General features: G+C 30.3%; 1 protein-coding gene across 1 annotated transcript in view; it reads right to left on the minus strand.

Moving 5' to 3' along the window:
* Window positions 1-17,269, minus strand: part of LOC106689292 (protein APCDD1) — a 66,178-nt gene that overhangs the window by 30,639 nt on the left and 18,270 nt on the right. Inside the window, exon 2 of the mRNA XM_014434188.2 lies at window positions 5,741-5,967. Coding sequence (XP_014289674.1) covers window positions 5,741-5,967 — 227 coding nt within the window. The remainder of the gene's footprint in view (window positions 1-5,740; window positions 5,968-17,269) is intronic.

Here is a 17,269-nt window from a genome sequence, read left to right on the forward strand (position 1 = left end):
TTTTCTTTCGAATCTATGTGTTGGTCTTATTCTCGTAAAATGTATCTATTTGTTTGTTTTGGGTAAACTGATCCACTGCTGTGACTATAAATGATGGTCTGATCTCACATTGCCGTCTAATAGTGAATTTGTTTAGCGGGTCAATGAAGAGGATCTAGGAGGGTGAATTCTGAGAGCGAATTTGTTGATCGGGTGAATTAAAAAATTATGAAGTGGTGAAATTGGAGGAGCAGAAATGGGAAAGAAAAAAATGAATGAATTGGATAATTTATATTTGGTGTATAGACCGAAATTGATTGTAAAAGGAAATCTGTGGGGAAAAAAATTTGTTTTCTTTATATCTTATTATACTATGTAATTATATATAATTTATATATGTCCGATTATGGATTGATAAGTATGCTGTGTGATATTGCAACCTGATGTATTTAAGCAGCATAGATGAATAAAGTATTTCACTCTCCCTTTATAACCTCTATACATTTCCGATTAATCCAATAAAAAGAAAGTATTGCACTAATTTGAAATAGGTTTCTTTTTCCCCGAGCTATAATAAATTTTAAAATTAGTTTTCTCTTTAGACGTTTACTGAAAGGCCCAGAAATATAAATGTTTCTCTACAGTAACAACTCCTTATGCGATCGGTTTATAACCATTCGACGAAAACGATGACATCTTGGACAGACTGACTTATCTGAGGAGATATTTCACAAAGAGGACGACAATAAGACCCTCAGGAGGAGAAAGAGCTGATGGATGTAGGCGATATAGCTCCGTGGACAGGCAACATATTGGGCTCCTCTACAGCCCTTTCGTGTCCTTACTATTTCTTCTGGAGGGTGACATCTTATTTGCAGTGCCAATCCCGGTAGCGAGTACCGAAGTAGTTATTTCATCAGGTCGGTTTGTAACAGGATGCTTCAGTACTAAGCTAACCAAACCCTAGGATCAATTATACGACTTACATAGAAAAAAAAATGTTTTATAAAAATTATTAAAAAAAGATTTTTGCTCAAGATATATCAAATTTTTTTTTTTAACTTTTATTAAACACACGTTATAAAAATAAATGGGCATATAAACAAAGATTCTACAAAAATCGTCAGGCTGAACATATGAAAATTAAAAAAAATATAAAAGTTGAGAAAGACTTTCTAAATTTATACAATTAGTTAAATAAATAACCACAATTCAAATTTTTAAAAATTATCATGACGAATCATAAAAATATTGTTAATGCAAATGGTAAAATTTCTATTAAAAATAGTCAGAAAATATCATATTAAAAAATAAAATAGTTTTGCTTTCTTAAATATTCTCGATATGTATTAAACTAATATAGAATAAAAAAAAAACTATTAGCCTAAATTAGATTTTATTTGTCTAAATTTAAATAAAATAAAAAAAAAACGTATGTCAGTATAGGTTTGTTCTTTCTATGGCCCCCTTTGTGTTTCCTTTACTACAAATTAAATTTCATAGAAATTATCCTTTCTATGCAGTTTCTCTTGGCCACATTAATACATATATTTCAAAATAAATGATTCGTCGGTTTAGATGTTCACGGCATGAGTCGTATTTAAAAATTAACGTATCCAGTAAATTAGTTTTTGTACAGGTAAGGAAAAGTAGAGAATACGATAAAAAATGAGGAATTGAGAGAATAATAACCACAGATATTTTTCTCAAATTATATGAATATCTGAACATCATAAAATACGGTAATTTTTCTTATGGTGAGTCATTAACTGTGTATTTCTGATGTGCGATTAAAAATATTATAGTGGTATCTAAAGTCTCTATGATTCATTAAATAGAATTTTGGAAAAGTATCACATTTTCGGAACAAATTTTCAAAGTCAAAACAAGTTGAAAAACTTAAGTGAGAGGTAGCTATGGATAGGACCAGGAGGATTTTCATTTCCCAATATTAAATTATATAAATTATAATTATTACAAAATTTTCTAGCTAGAAATTTGTCAATATGACAACACAAATTTCATTTGACAATTTTTGGAAGACGAATCATCTTAGGTATTTTTCAGAAATATTTTTTATTATGATAAGCAGAAACATTAGTATCATATAACCTTACAAAAGATTTTATCTACAGTAAAATTTTAAATATTAAGTTAGGATGATAATATGTTTTTTCTGTAGGATTTATAAAGATAAAATTCAGGTGGAACGAAATGGTTAAGGCTTATTGAGTGAAATATGGAGTAGAACAGGTGGGATTTCTGGCAACATTACTTCCCTGCCTGGACCTTTCCCTAGTTTATTGCCTGGCACGCTAAATCTGGCTTCGGCAGAGAAACGAGCTTCGGATACAGATATTGTTTGAGCCTTTTTAGAGGCACTAGAAAGTATAAAAAATATGGACTCATCTAAAGCTCTATTCGACTAACTTAGCTTCCACCACTATCTCCACAGTGACTAATATTTTTCAGTTGACAATTAAATATATATGTCTTAACTAAGGATCCTACAGTTGATTCCCAATATTTTTTATTTTTTATTTCAATTATATAGTGGCTGGGAGTGACTAAGGAATGGTTTTAAAACTCATAGTTCATCTTTGGCGTATATAAACATAAAGTTTACATTAAATTTGGTCAGAATTACTCTTGAACGCCTGATTTTTACCCAAGTAACGGTACACATTTTATGAGGCTGGGTAGACCCTCGGGAGATTCAGGGGGGCTCTAGAACCCACAGGTCTTACTCACGGCTTCTAAAGGAAAATAATTATTTGCCACTGCTGGATTCGAACTCGAACTAGTAGCACAGTGCCTTACCAATGAGCTACCCACTGCCACAAGAAATTTACATTGTAGGCTATAAGTAAAGACATTTTTTAAGAATGTGTGAATACTATAGAGACATTCTGTTTGAAAACCATCCAAGTACTGAACCTGTTTGTCTCAGATTTTGGTTAAAAAAAATTCTCATAAATTTAAATTGGTTTATAGGAAATCAACAGTTTATAGCTCATTATAAATTTTATTACGTATGTTTTTATTTAATATGAACATGACAATCACAATTAAAAGAAATTATTACTTCAATTTAAATTCGATAAATTTTAAAATCTCAAACATACAACCTTAGATTTGTTAAAATTGTATGTCGGCTTATTGTTTAGGTTCATGCCAAATTTCTTGATGAAGAAATGAAAGGATCACGAGCAAATATAATCTATATTATAAGTAGGTGCTATATATCACTTTTTTTTCTTTAACACGATGACTAAGAAATAATTACACAATTACTCACCTTCTTCCTGTATTTTACTTAGAAACTAATATTATTTTAAAACTGAAACATGCAAGCTGAAAACAAATGAGAACAACACTGTTCAAATTAAAGTAGTGAGTGAAAACAATATATTCAAATAATAACTTGAATAAATACATCGGAAATTGAAATTAAAAAAATTCTTTTAACGTTTAGAGTGCACGGAAAAGAAGTTCTGGAAGTACATTCCTCTTAAACCAAACTGTATATACAACAAATTAAAAAAATAATCAACAGTAAGATTTAAAAAAGAAATAATACCAGACAATAACGTGATAGAAGTCGTAACCTTGTATAAGTGAATATCACATGAAAGAAAAAAAATTGTGTACAGGACGAAATAACGGTTTTGATTTTCTGACGAAGCAAAAAATGTAAAATAAAAAATTAAATAAATATGTATTTAGAATTAATAAATATTTGGTAATTTTTTTAAATCAAAAAAATGAAAGAATGCCTCATATAATAAAAATCATATAAAGTTTAATATCACGTATATATCAGTTCTTATTTAAAACTATTTTATATATAGGATAGTTTTTTGATTGTGAATTATATATTATTGCGTTTTGAAAATGTGACAGTTTAAGTTCGAAACGTCCAATTTATTAAAGATGTCCTTGCAAGTTTATAGTTGATATAGCAATATCAATCAATAGCAATATAGCAACCCTCTGATAAACGTTCAATAGAACTTTTTTTGGAACATAATGCTAAAATTATATTATGAAGGTCGATAAAGGATAAAAAAATAACCTTATCATGTAACGCTATACTTAATATTAGTCATGACTGTGTTGTAGATAATTAGAAACAACTCCCTTCCCTATCTCGTGAGTAGCGAAATTGGTTTCATGAAACCTATTAGTGCGATTGCTCGATGCCGAAACTTTATTGGGAGATCTGTGCCAACTTGGAATCTTGGGATTTGTGTCTCTGGAAAGGGAGGGTAGGGAAATGTTCCAAGTGGCACTGGTTTGGGGTAGACGGCTTGTTGGCGGCCTATAGGAAGAAGCTGTTGTTTGCAGAGGATGAGGAATATTGACTGGTATTTCTATCAGCCATATGGGTCTGGTAGGAAGTGAAAAAGAGAACAGCTCATAGGTTCAACGAATGTATATTTCTGAAAAGGTGAAATATTAATCATAAAAAAATGTACTATAATTAAATAATGACACAGAAATATTTCCTTTTCTCTATAATTTAATTACTTAAAAAAAAAATTAGTTCTAACTACCTATAAAAGATAAAAGCTTAAAAAAAAAGTTCTAAAAAGAAGTTAATATTTTTTGAAGACCGGGCGTAACTGATATAAGAATTACGCATTTAAATCACAAAAAAAAAATGAAAATTTAAAAGAAGAAGATTTTGTACATTTTAGAACTAATGTCACTAGAAATATGGAAATATATGTGTAAAAATAAAATATGTGTATATAGTAAAAAAAAAGATTCTAGGTTACAAGTCAAGAAGTAGATTGTATAATATAAGGTTGTAAATACGATATGAGTGTAAGTCTGACGATGAAGAAAGGAAAATCCAAATAAAACTTCTTAAACCAGACTCAATCAGATGAAGCAGTTTTTATAAAGGGAATGTTTAACTCTAGTCGGCGGTAGCGAGAGTTTTTATTATACTATTAATTTAAATTTCAAGAGATTAATAATTTATAACGGATGATGAGATTCCATTTTTCATTCAAGGAATAAAGCAAGAGAGATTCATATCAATAATTCGAAAAAAAGGATATTCATGTAAAATAACTAAGGAAGATCTGTGAAAGTAAATGAATCGAAATAAAGCACTGAGAAAACAAGGCATCAATCTCATTCGTTTAGCATCTCCATTAAATATAGTTGAAAACCATAAAGCCGTTAAAGAACAGGTAAACGAGATGAGAATAAAGGGATAGGAAATGGTCTTTGATGTAGTAAAGGCTACATCTATGATATTGTAATAAAAATAATCATAAAAATTTTAATATTAGAATTTCACAAGCTTGTGGAGCAGCAAAATAAAGGAGTAAACAAAAGAGAATAGAATAGAAAATTTTGTTAGCTAGTGGTAACAAAAGAGAATATAATAGATGTTTTTATAAAATTTAACAACAGATATTTCATAATGGAAACATTAGAAGAGTTGATCAGAAAGTAGATGCATATATATTTAGATATACTTGCTCATGCAAAAGATACGAAAATATATAGGGGGGTTCTAACAAAAACCTTTTAAAACAAATTGAAGTAAAAATAGAAATAAACTTCACTTCATTTTAAAAATAACTCAAAAACAAAATATAATAAATTGATTCAAAACTTTGATATTTATTGTCGGTAATATATTATTAACAATGCTGCATCAGTACCAACCCGATATATTTTGGTATAATTAATTGTTCATGATTTTGTAGTTTCTGCCTCTAATTTAGGATTTAGAACTGACCTGCCAAATTCCTGGAGGCCCGCAAGTCGTATCCTGGGACAGGCTTTTGACGAGCCCTTCGTCGTGAAGTGTGAGGAAGGCTCGGAGCACCCTGAAGTCAAAATCTATAGCTCCGGGTATCCTTCGGCGGGATACTTCGGTGAGAGTGCCCTCTGCCGAAGCGGTCAGCGTGGGGGAAGTACACATCGCATCCTGGTAGAACTTGAAGTCAGCTTGCCAAGAGTTACCTGTGAAAAAAAAATTGTTAATAGATTCATTGTATATAAGTAATAAATTCTAATATGGATAATATATACATTTCAGTGTAGTATTGGACCCAATCTCGGATCAGAAAATCCCACGCTGCAGGAAAAACGGGTCTATTGTATGGATCGATGTTCAGATATTTAAAGACTTATTTATGAGGAATGTGAACCTCTTTCCTAAAGCTATTAGATATGTCTAAGGTTTTTGATATTATATATGTTGACGCTTCCAGACAGGAAATTATTATATTTCCCATGGCCACGCCAGTGCATTACGCAAAATCAAAATCTGTTAAAGCACACAAAAATTGGGGAAAATAAAAAATAGAGGGATGACTGTTCCCTTCGTCTGGATTTGAGCCTACGGCGGTATTTTAGGTAGCAAAAAAGATGGCAGCCCGCTCTAGATGAATGATGTCACATTAGAGACTGGACGCATCAGTAAAAAAAAAAAAAGTTTTTTAGTAAACTTGGATAGTGTTTGGAAGAGAATAAGAAACTATATTAAATCAGTGAATGGTGGGTCGAAATATTAAGAGGGAGGGATGTATCTGTACCAGGTGGATTTCATACGACCTAATCTAAAATATAAATATAGTCTAAATAACTTAAATTTTGAATTTTTTTTAAGTTAAGGACATAACAAAGTGGTTTTGTAATTATATAGAATAGAAAAGCTATCTTCGGATTTGATATTATTGAATTACACGGAGAACATTCTCAGAGGTTCCGCTTGCCAGATGTGCCCACCAGTCGTGAGTGAAATAATACAGACCTAACAGTCTAACACATGATATAGTCAAATACGAACCAATTCATGAGAATTTCAAACATTACTATTGCTACAGAAAATATTGACGATTCATTGATGAAACAAATTAAAAATATATATATACATTTGATTGCAATACTAATTAAAAAAGAGGTCACTGTTAAATTAAAAAAAATAAATATAACTAATTTAGGATCTTAGAAATTGATTAAGGTCCTGTATAACCACGATAAAATTATTTGTTATGGGGAATTGTAACTGATAACTGTTTGATAGAATCGATAGCAATGTTAAATTCAAACCAGTGAGAATAATACACAAGTATTTTTTTTAGTTTATAACGAAATATGCTCCGGAAACATGAGTAATTAATTCCAGACTCCTGGAAAGGATATTAAACAAGAATATGGATTGTCGAACAAGAGCGGCGAGAAACCCGGACGTGAAAGAATAGAACTGTTGGAGGTCGAGAATAACATACTTTTAATGAGAGAACAACGAAGATTATGCCGGTTCGGGCACGTTAAAAGAATATCTGCGGAACGGTAACCAAAGACAACCATGGAATGGGAAGAGGAAAGAAGAAGGAAAAAAGGAAGACCTACAGGAGAAGAAACTTTGGCACGACGAGGGGACGAGCAAGGTATTGAATATAGAAGATTGCGAAAACAATTTGAAAGAAATTTAGGTCAAGAAAACCTACACTATTGGTATATTCCTTTTAAAAAAATACCAATTTAAACGAACGATTCATAGAACAGGATCTCTAAACTTTTTAATACATAATATTATTAATATCCTTCATATCTAAAGGAAACGTTATTGATTCTAAAATGAGAATATAGACAAATATTTAAAAGAAAAACGATAAGAAGATTACTTATATTGATTTATTTTTACTTGAATAAAATAAATAATTAATTAATTTCATACCAGTAAATGATATCTAGGAAGGGCGGTGACATAGTATAAGACAGAAATATGCCAAAATAAGTTAAACGTTTTTAAACTATTGACAATTTTGAAATCATGATTTAAACTATTTTTGCTGCTCTCTGTTCTTAGTACGTAGGCGTATTGGGACGATTTCAACATATTGTAAAATACGTAGCATATGTTGGCCATTTTCTGGCTTACACTACTTTTGGAGCCCTCTCTAGACGTAAAAAAAAATAATAACTTTTATATATTTAATATTTCCTTTCCCCATTATCTAATGAAAAATGATATTGCTTTTTTTTTTGCAAATGGTAGTGTGTTAATGAAATACAAATGCCAAACTTCGGAATGGGGTTTTATCTTGCATAGTAAAATGGTTTGTAAATGTTCTAAAATTATATATATTACTTATTTCTTATTTATTTAAATGATACAATTTGTAATACAAGACAATGGTAGCATATTACAATTGCTCACCACCACAACACAAAATTGTCAACTCTATTAGAATTAACTGTATCCTCCATATCAGCGTATTGATCCTATTGCATAAAGGGAAATAGACTTCACAACACGATTCATTTTCCACAACGAATACTATTCCAATACTCCTCATCTTGTATCCTCAGATCTCTGTCGCTATTCATACTTCAATTTCTTCTATCAACTGATCTTTTGATCTCCTTTATATCATTCGACTACGATGAATATTGGAAATTCTCTTTGCACGAGTTTCCACGTCAGTTCTTGTTCATACCGCTTCAATATTTTGTTTCATTACACAGGTATTCGTCCATATTCACATAGTTTATTCTAGGAAATCTTGTTTTTATTAAAGTCACCAGTCCACTTCAACTGCAACGCGCCGAATGGAACAACCGTGTGTTTCACCTATATATATTTTAGAGTGACGCAGTGGAGCTAGGAATCCATCGGCACTGAACTCCACCGCATCAGGGCAAAATCCAATCACTCCAGCGAACCGTGCGTGAATGAGGAAAACTAATAGAGTGGGACGACGAATCACACAGCATTTAGATTATTCTTTAGTATTATTAATTAATTTATAATATTTCTTAATTTATATATATATATCACATATACCTAATAAAGGAAAAAAATAAACAAAATATTATTGAATAAATTACAACTATCATAATTTAAAAAAAAATGATTAAGTATAACAAAAACTTATTAAATGATGCAAAAAAATTGTTTGTCAGTAAATTTAGTAAACTTAGTAAATTAAATTTATTAAGTTACAAAAATATTGATATGAATAACATATAGATTTTTTATTAAATAACTTTACAATATTTTTTACAGGGCATTTTGCTAAAAATATGAATAATAATTAAAATATGGATTGATTAACTTAAATGTTTTTACTTACAAAATTTAAGTATGTTAAAATATAAATATTAATTAAAGGAAATTAACGTTTTCTATATTAAAGGTTATAATTCTATAATATTTAATATAATTGAAATTTCCAAAATTTATTTGAGGAGGAGATATTACATTATTCAATTTTCTTATAGTTGTAGAGGCACTATTCATATTACATTAATTCTTATGAGTACATTGAAGTATTTTTAGACAGTGTATATCATGTAGGTATACTTTAATTATAAATTACAGGTTATATGTTTTCAATTAATTGTTGAAGAGTACTTAGTTCTTTTTTCATTCCCAGGAAGAGAAAACGCTTAACGTTTTGGTCTTTTTACACCTATTATCCAGTTCTGTTGTTCTTAAAAAAAGAAATAGCTTAAAAATTAATTACATGTAATTTAAATATAATTTACTATTTACACAGCTAGTTAAGTAGTATATATTAATTTACAAATTTAAAAAGATTTTGAGTTGTTGAGATTAGGCCAAAACTAATCATTAATTATTTTTATTCTGTCTTGCCTTAAATTATTTGCTCAACATATATCAACTCATATTAGAAGAAACATTTTTATTCAATTCTGAATAAATTTTCATTTTTAAATTTAAAAATTGAAAACTCTACTTTTATTGAAAGTGATGGGTTTGAAAGATCGTCAGTGAGGTCCTTGAAATCGTCTTCAGCCCAAGAATTTCAGTCAGTCCACTTAATCTTTCCATTGTTCCATTTGGAGTCATAGCGAGTGTCCATCTTTAGTCCAAGATTGGAAGGGATATGGTCCGAGACGCTACTATTTGTGCTTCTCATTTGCTCATTATGATAATTTCTAGGATTTTGGAGACCTAGCTCGTCGGAATTCTCATTGTAGGCACAAGATAAATGCTCAAAGACGTTAGGAATCCTTAACTCCTTGTCCTCCTAATCTTGTTCTAAATTATAAGATTAGTCCCTTAACATTAGGATTTGGTAGGATAATGATCCGTAATAAATTGGACGGCCACAATCTGGTAGGCAGAAAGCCCTGTAACTATAGTGGGCCGTTGAAGGTGAGTAAACGCTCGAGATAGGGCAGCTTAAGGGCGCACATATCCCGGGAGGAGGAACCCAAAGCCTTCTCGAAATATCTCTTTTCCATGATGCCCTCTTTTATCTCTTATCCAGGTTTCCTCTGTTATTTTCCTGGAAAATATGCGCTCAGGAAAATATCCTACTTTATTCTCTATAAACTTCAAAACTTTTACTTATACATAATATTTATTCTAGAAATAATACATTAACTATCAAAATAAATACATGACTGTGACAGTAAAGAAATAATTACTAGAATAAATAAAAAAAATTACAAATTTGTCTCATAAGATATAATAACAAACAAACAAACAAAATGTTTGAGTTGAATTGTTTAAAAATCCAACCTCCTTCTCATAAGATTATTATCAATAACACTCTTCCTATTTGGTTAGTGAAAATATGAATTTAGGTGATATCGATATACTTTATACACATACATAGCCTCCCTTATCTGCCCCTAATATCGCATGATAACAGCTCGTCTTATCTGACCTTGAAAAAATTTAATAATAGCAAGTGGAGCAGTTTCAGTAAAAAATTACTTAAATCATCACGATTTTAATTCTCATCAAAACTAGGAACCGTTTTTTAATAATTATATGTTTGTTATTTTGTCCTAAATGTGTTATTTTGGTCCGATGGTACAACATACTTGAATAATTTTACTACAGTATGTATCATCCATAAGTGTTAGTGGATAATAACACCACAGTATGGAATATTTAATTCAATTAATTTATTTTATTATCTTAATTAAAATAGCAACGGTTAACCCATATGGCATTTTTTTTATTTATAGTTCATATCTTCTTCGTACGGCACGAATGTTATAATTAATACATCACTTGGGCATTTTACGAACAGAAGTAAACAAGGAGAAATAATCTCCTGATAGGATAAGACAGTCGAAAATTGATAGTTGGAATTTTAATTAAAGTTCAGCATAAGAAAATTCTTTATTAGGCAACAAAAAGGGAAATGTTTGGCCAAAAGAACTTTATTTTGTTCTTGAAAAAATGTATAATTGTCTTTTTCCAAAAATTTGTTTCCACACAGTAGGAATTGAGATAAATACTGGCAATGAAAAAAAATATTCTACCGCCTTCTCTAATAAAATCTTGGACTAATAGCAGCCTCAGAAGTAATTTTATGAACAAATTGGGTATTAAATATAAGCAGATAAGTATATACCGTAAATATATACAGTTCTCATTAAAAGGTTTGATTTGACTCAAAATTGAGGTAAAGATAGGGGATTAATGTTAATTTGGGTATAGTATCAATTTTACCAAATTCCATCCAATACATTCGTTTACAAATCCATAAACATGTGTTCTTAGACATATCTATACTTAACTCAGTGTAATAGGAATGTTGGTGATCAGTGTAAGTGCAAGTGTTCAAATTTCATCCTCTATTTTTGTTTACTTATGCGAAAAAGTTAAGTCCATAAATACACAACATTGGTTCCTGATATTTAAAAATCTTTTAATTTGAAATCAGCAGTATCAAAAACATAGAAAAAACAGCGCTAAAATATGTTGTCCAGCTTGACCTTTCGCACCCCACTGGGTCTAACTATTACTGTGAGCTAGAAGTGGCATTAAAATTGTATGGATACAAGTAGTCTAAAAGACTGATGTTTTTTAGAGTTAATTAAATGTACTACTTCTGAGAGACATGCGAATGTGAGGAATAAAGAAAGTCTTACCTTAATCGTCAACAAGTCTATAGATTAAAAAACGTTAAGAGAACTATTTTTTTTAACGCACATATTCCAAAATTTAACATTACTAGTAAAAATACAAATAAAAGATACACTTCCATAAGGGAATGATTATTAAAAAAATTATTGTAACCTATGTTTAATATATTAGGAGGGAAATTGTTTATAAATTATATAAGAATAGAAAAATCCTTTTAAGGTTTTTATCAATATTTTATCTTAATCAATTTGTATCTAAATCTATTATGTCAAAGAAATGAAATAAGAGAAATAAGAAGGTTAGCGAAACTATTCTCATATTTCTCACCAACTCACATACTAACTTGGAAACATAATGTTTATATTTCCAAAATAATAGAATATTATATTACCTAGAAATTAATTACTACCGAATTAGGTTTCACTTTTTCAATTGAACAATCAAACTTACCTAATCGAATTTCTTTACCACGTGACAGCATATTATATAATTTAAACAATGTTATGTAATCACATTTTGATAGAAATCAGTGGTGTTTTCGATTCTATTTCATGTTACATGATTACAACAGATACCAATCGTCCCACGATATCCTGTAAACATAATTTATTGCGACAAAAGTCAAAGTAATAAATCAATCACTTTTTAAATCAAAATTAACTTGAAAACAGATCATTATAGTTCAAAAATGTATTGTTAACAAAATAATAAAGTATTGCAATAAATATACTCCAGAAACTAAATCTTTGTTCAGAACATGCTAATAATCTAAAAAAATATTTGTGATAATAACAATTATTTATTTTTTAAAAAACACAATCACCCAAGTAATAGGTAATTCATTTTGTTGAAACTATACATGTAGGTGTGTATATAATTTAGTATTTCCAAGTCGCTTTTGTTATACTCTTGTTGCCTGGAAATTTGCTGTTGTGCTGGTCTCCGAAAATCATACATCTCCAAGACATAATAAGTGTTAATTCAATATTGCCTCGTCCTTGATAGTTAAATTATCTTCACCAATATTAGCGAAGATATAGATAGATAATTGATATAGATAAAATAATTTTTATACTGGACTTTTTCCCCAAACCATTTATGAAAGTCGTGGTATTATCAATTTTTTATTCTATCTTAGCTGCCTAATGCTGATTATTAATTATTATAAATTATTTTATATGTTTTAGAATTTATTCACGAAACACAAAAAAATATATGAATAAAAAATTATTGATAAAGAATGAAAATAAAAAACTTATATTGATAAAAAAAAGAAAAAAAAATGTGAATACATAACACCTTGACTGGAAATTATTCATATTGCTCCATAACTTCTAGTTATGGAGCAATATGAATTATCAAATTATTCATATTGCTCCAAACGATATAAATAAACTCGCCTATAACATCGTTTAGGAAATATATATTGTGACAGTTTCAACAGTTTAAAGTCATCAGACGGATTGAAATAGTATATCATCTCTCAGGTATCGAATTACTGCACCTCATAGCAAGTTTCCTCGAAACCTTTTTTAACTGACAGAGTACCTCAGATCTGGATGTTATTTTTCCCAAAAAATTCCAAATGAGAAAATGAATTTTTCAGGACAAAGCATACCAGAGGCAGTAGCTTCCGCTTTTCCTTTGCATTTTCCTCAGTGGCTTCGTTCCACAACTTTATACTTGGAAGGATTATTGTTATAAATTACTGTTATAAAGTATAAATATTATTTTTTTATTGTTAATTTTATGAATAGGAAATAATTTTTTTGTAGTGATACACATCGTCATAAATTATTTCGACATATTTTTAAATATATTAAATAATAAATTCAGTCACAGTTTTTTCCGAAAAGGTAAAAAAATATGGTGCCTTGCGTGCATCATACAGGTTTCACTTCACTTAAAGGTAAACATTTCAAACAATAAAATTTTAGTTTCTTACTGTAATAAAAATTCGTACTTAAGATGCGCTTAACGAATAAACACATTTTCATAGAAGGAATACAACAATTTAGTAAAATATTTAAAAACATTTTCAAACAACAAATTTGACAATTTTCAATAAACAAATTACAATACATAACAATTTTCAAAAAAATTTCAAACAATTTTAGGTAAATACATTTTCATGCAAGGAATACAACAATTGAGAAAAATATGTATTTTTTTACATCTGATAGCAATCCAGAGAAATGAAGCACTTCCACACTTTAGAATAAATAAGAAAGGTTCACTTAAAATATAAATACCTGTTAATAGTCAGGGGATGAATTAGAATGTTAGTTGTATATTGAATAATTAGAAAATTTTAATGATATTAAATAAATGTTAGCTTCTGAACTATCATAATGGTATTAATAACAACTAAAAATAAATTGTGAATTATTTTATTATAATAATTCATTTAATATGAATATTTTATTTGATAAATTGTGCATCAAAAACAGTTTAAATACAAATATAAGGAAGTTTAGCAGAGAACATTTATGAAAAATATATATTTTATACCTTTGAAATTTTATATGTTCCTAAGTACTATTTAATTTTTTTTTTTTTAAATCCGAGAAAACGGCATTACAGAAACTTGCCTTCAAAATTTATAACAAAGTTACCAAGTTGTCCAAGTTCCAAAGAATCGAGAACAAAGAAGGACAAAGAGAAAACGGGTTGAACTCTTCCCAGAAATCAGGTTACAGAGTATATATAAATAGGACACAGAACGGCAGGGACAATATAAAGAAATAAAAAAAGTACAAGAGAGGAAAAAAATATAAAATAGAAACCGAACATCCAATTCCGACCCAATGGCACACCGCTCGCAATATAAACATTTAACGGCTACCACCAATGGCGTAGAGTGAAGTGAAAAAACAGTTGATTAATATATCTTATTTTTCTTCAACGTTAATATAACAAAGTTTTAATTTAAAGTGATATTAAGATAAATATAATAACTTGATACTACTTTTACTATTTTAATCTAAACTAAATAATAATGCAGCTATCCTTTCATAGGCATTGGGCATTTTAAGGTACGTTTGTTTGCTGGGTTCCCAGTATGTGAGGAAGCAATGCGGTCAAAATTACAATTAAAATCAAACCGATGATATATATTATTTTATTATTTTTACATTCAATAGGGTATAAAGTTTTCAGATTTCAGATCATGTAAATAATTTTATACTGTTGTATACATTTTTCTTTTCCACATGGCAAAATCAAACGTAGTATTAAATAATGAATACATGTTTAGCAAATTATCTTTCAAAAAAGCTGTAAATTATTGCACAATTGTCGTCAATTAAATTATATTATTAGCTATAACATTAAGTGATTTTGGGAGCGTGGTGGCACTGTGGTAAGGCATGATGCTCCTAACTCCAAGGACCCGGGTTCGAATCCGGCTGGGCAGAATTTTTTTTTGTACTGTGTCCGTGAGTCAACCTTGTGGGTTATTGAGCCCTCCTGGGGTCCACCCAGCTTCATAAATTGGGTACCCTTAATTAAAAAAATCTGGCGGTAAAGCGTAATTCTGACCAAATCACAACCGTTTTCGTAGAAACAATACTTCCTTACAAAGTAGTGAACCCCAGACCAGGTTGTAGCAATACAGATTTTAATTTTTTTTTTTTTTTATCATTAAGAGATATGGCGTTTAACAATCATTACATAATACCTACAGAACAGAAAATGATATTGTCACATCTCGAGTATGAAAGTCATGCAGCATTTAAATTAAAATAAAATGAGAAAGCAGTGTAGAAGAAAAATAGGCAGCAGACAGGCATACGAGGGTGGTCTGACAAGTTTCCGACCAAATAAAAATAGAAGACATTTTTTCTGAATTTTTCCACATAGACTCCTTGAAACTCTACATACTTCTTCCAGCAATGCTCCTATTAACTCGTCGAATAAGTTCTCGGCGTTTTTCTCTGTAAAATAATTGTTCACGTGATTGCCTCTTACTTGACGAAAATCTCTGTCCTCCGAGCGCAATTATTAGTATTATAATTAGATGAGGGAACAAAAAGAAGTCGCTTGGGTCTAGTCCTGGTGAGTGAGGCGGGTGGCCAAGCAGTTCAAACCGTAATACATGGATTTTCGCCATGGCAACCGCTGAGGTGTGAGACGGTGCGTTGTCTAGATGAAACAGGAATTTGTTTTCCTGCAAATGTAGCCGTTTTTCCGCAAGTTCTGCCTTCAGCTTGTCAAGTAATGATACGTAGTATGCTTCTGTAATGGTTTTTCTTTTTTGAAGATAGTCGATTAAAATAACTTCATGACTATCCCAAAAAAACAGTCGTCATAACTTTCCCATCCGAGAAAACAGTTTTTACTTTTTTTGGCGCCGGTTTCCCCTTTGCAGTCCACTGTTTGGACTGTATTTTTGTTTCGGGCCTATACTGGTATATCCAAATTTCATCTACAGTAATTAATCAGCGTCAAAACTCGGATTTATTGTGCCTAAACTACGCCAATAGAGCGTTAGAAATGTTGATTCTAACACATTTTTGGTCTGACGTGATCAAACGCGGCACCTAACGTGCGGCCAGCTTTCTTATATCTAAATATTGATTTAATATGTAAGAAACACGTTCTTTTGATATGTTCATAACCCCTGCTCTCTCTCTCACTTTTATTCGGCGGTCGTCTAGCACGAATTTGGTGAACTTTGGCGATGTTTTCGCCGGTAGGTCCAGTTTTTGGACGTCCCGAACGTTCATCGTCTCACAAGCTCTTACGGCCACGTTTAAATTTAGTTTTGGTGAATGATGCGGCAGAGTCCCCACACACAGAATCCAACTCATCTCTGATTTACGTAGGGGTATTGCCTTTCAAAACAAATATTTAATGCCAGCTCGATACTCGATTTTGTCCATTTTCAAAAAAACATTTGCATCAACTCACTCAAACAACTGTTACTTAAATACTGCGCGTCCAAAATGGCTGAAACTGTGGTGGATAACTGTCAACAAATGAACAATGAAATTCACTTTTATTTACGAGTGCTGCCATCTTCACGTTGTGGTACCCTCCCCTCCCAATTTTTATTTTTTATCTTGAATCGTAAAACCTTAAATTTAAGAGGAGAGAGAGAGAGAGAAGGTTTTTTTTCTCAATGCTACACTTCACAATGAATGAATTTCCCTCATTCCTAACAAAATAAACAGAAGGAGTTTCTGAGAAAATGAAGAGAAACTTTAGAATAAAACAACAAAGGTCGAGGAAATCCGAGCATTGTTGAAGGTAAAACTAAATGGATACATAAATACCCAAAATGAACCATTTACTTTATTATTAAAGACCCGTTAAAAAAAAAAAGTTCGTTCCCTACATTTTATTTATATTAACATCAAAAGAATTTTTAAATGACCCATATTTTCTAATTAATTTGAC

This window comes from Halyomorpha halys, unplaced genomic scaffold (genome assembly GCF_000696795.3).
Source record: "Halyomorpha halys isolate HHAL.00 unplaced genomic scaffold, Hhal_1.1 Scaffold1322.1, whole genome shotgun sequence".
Taxonomy (NCBI): Eukaryota; Metazoa; Arthropoda; class Insecta; order Hemiptera; family Pentatomidae; genus Halyomorpha; species Halyomorpha halys.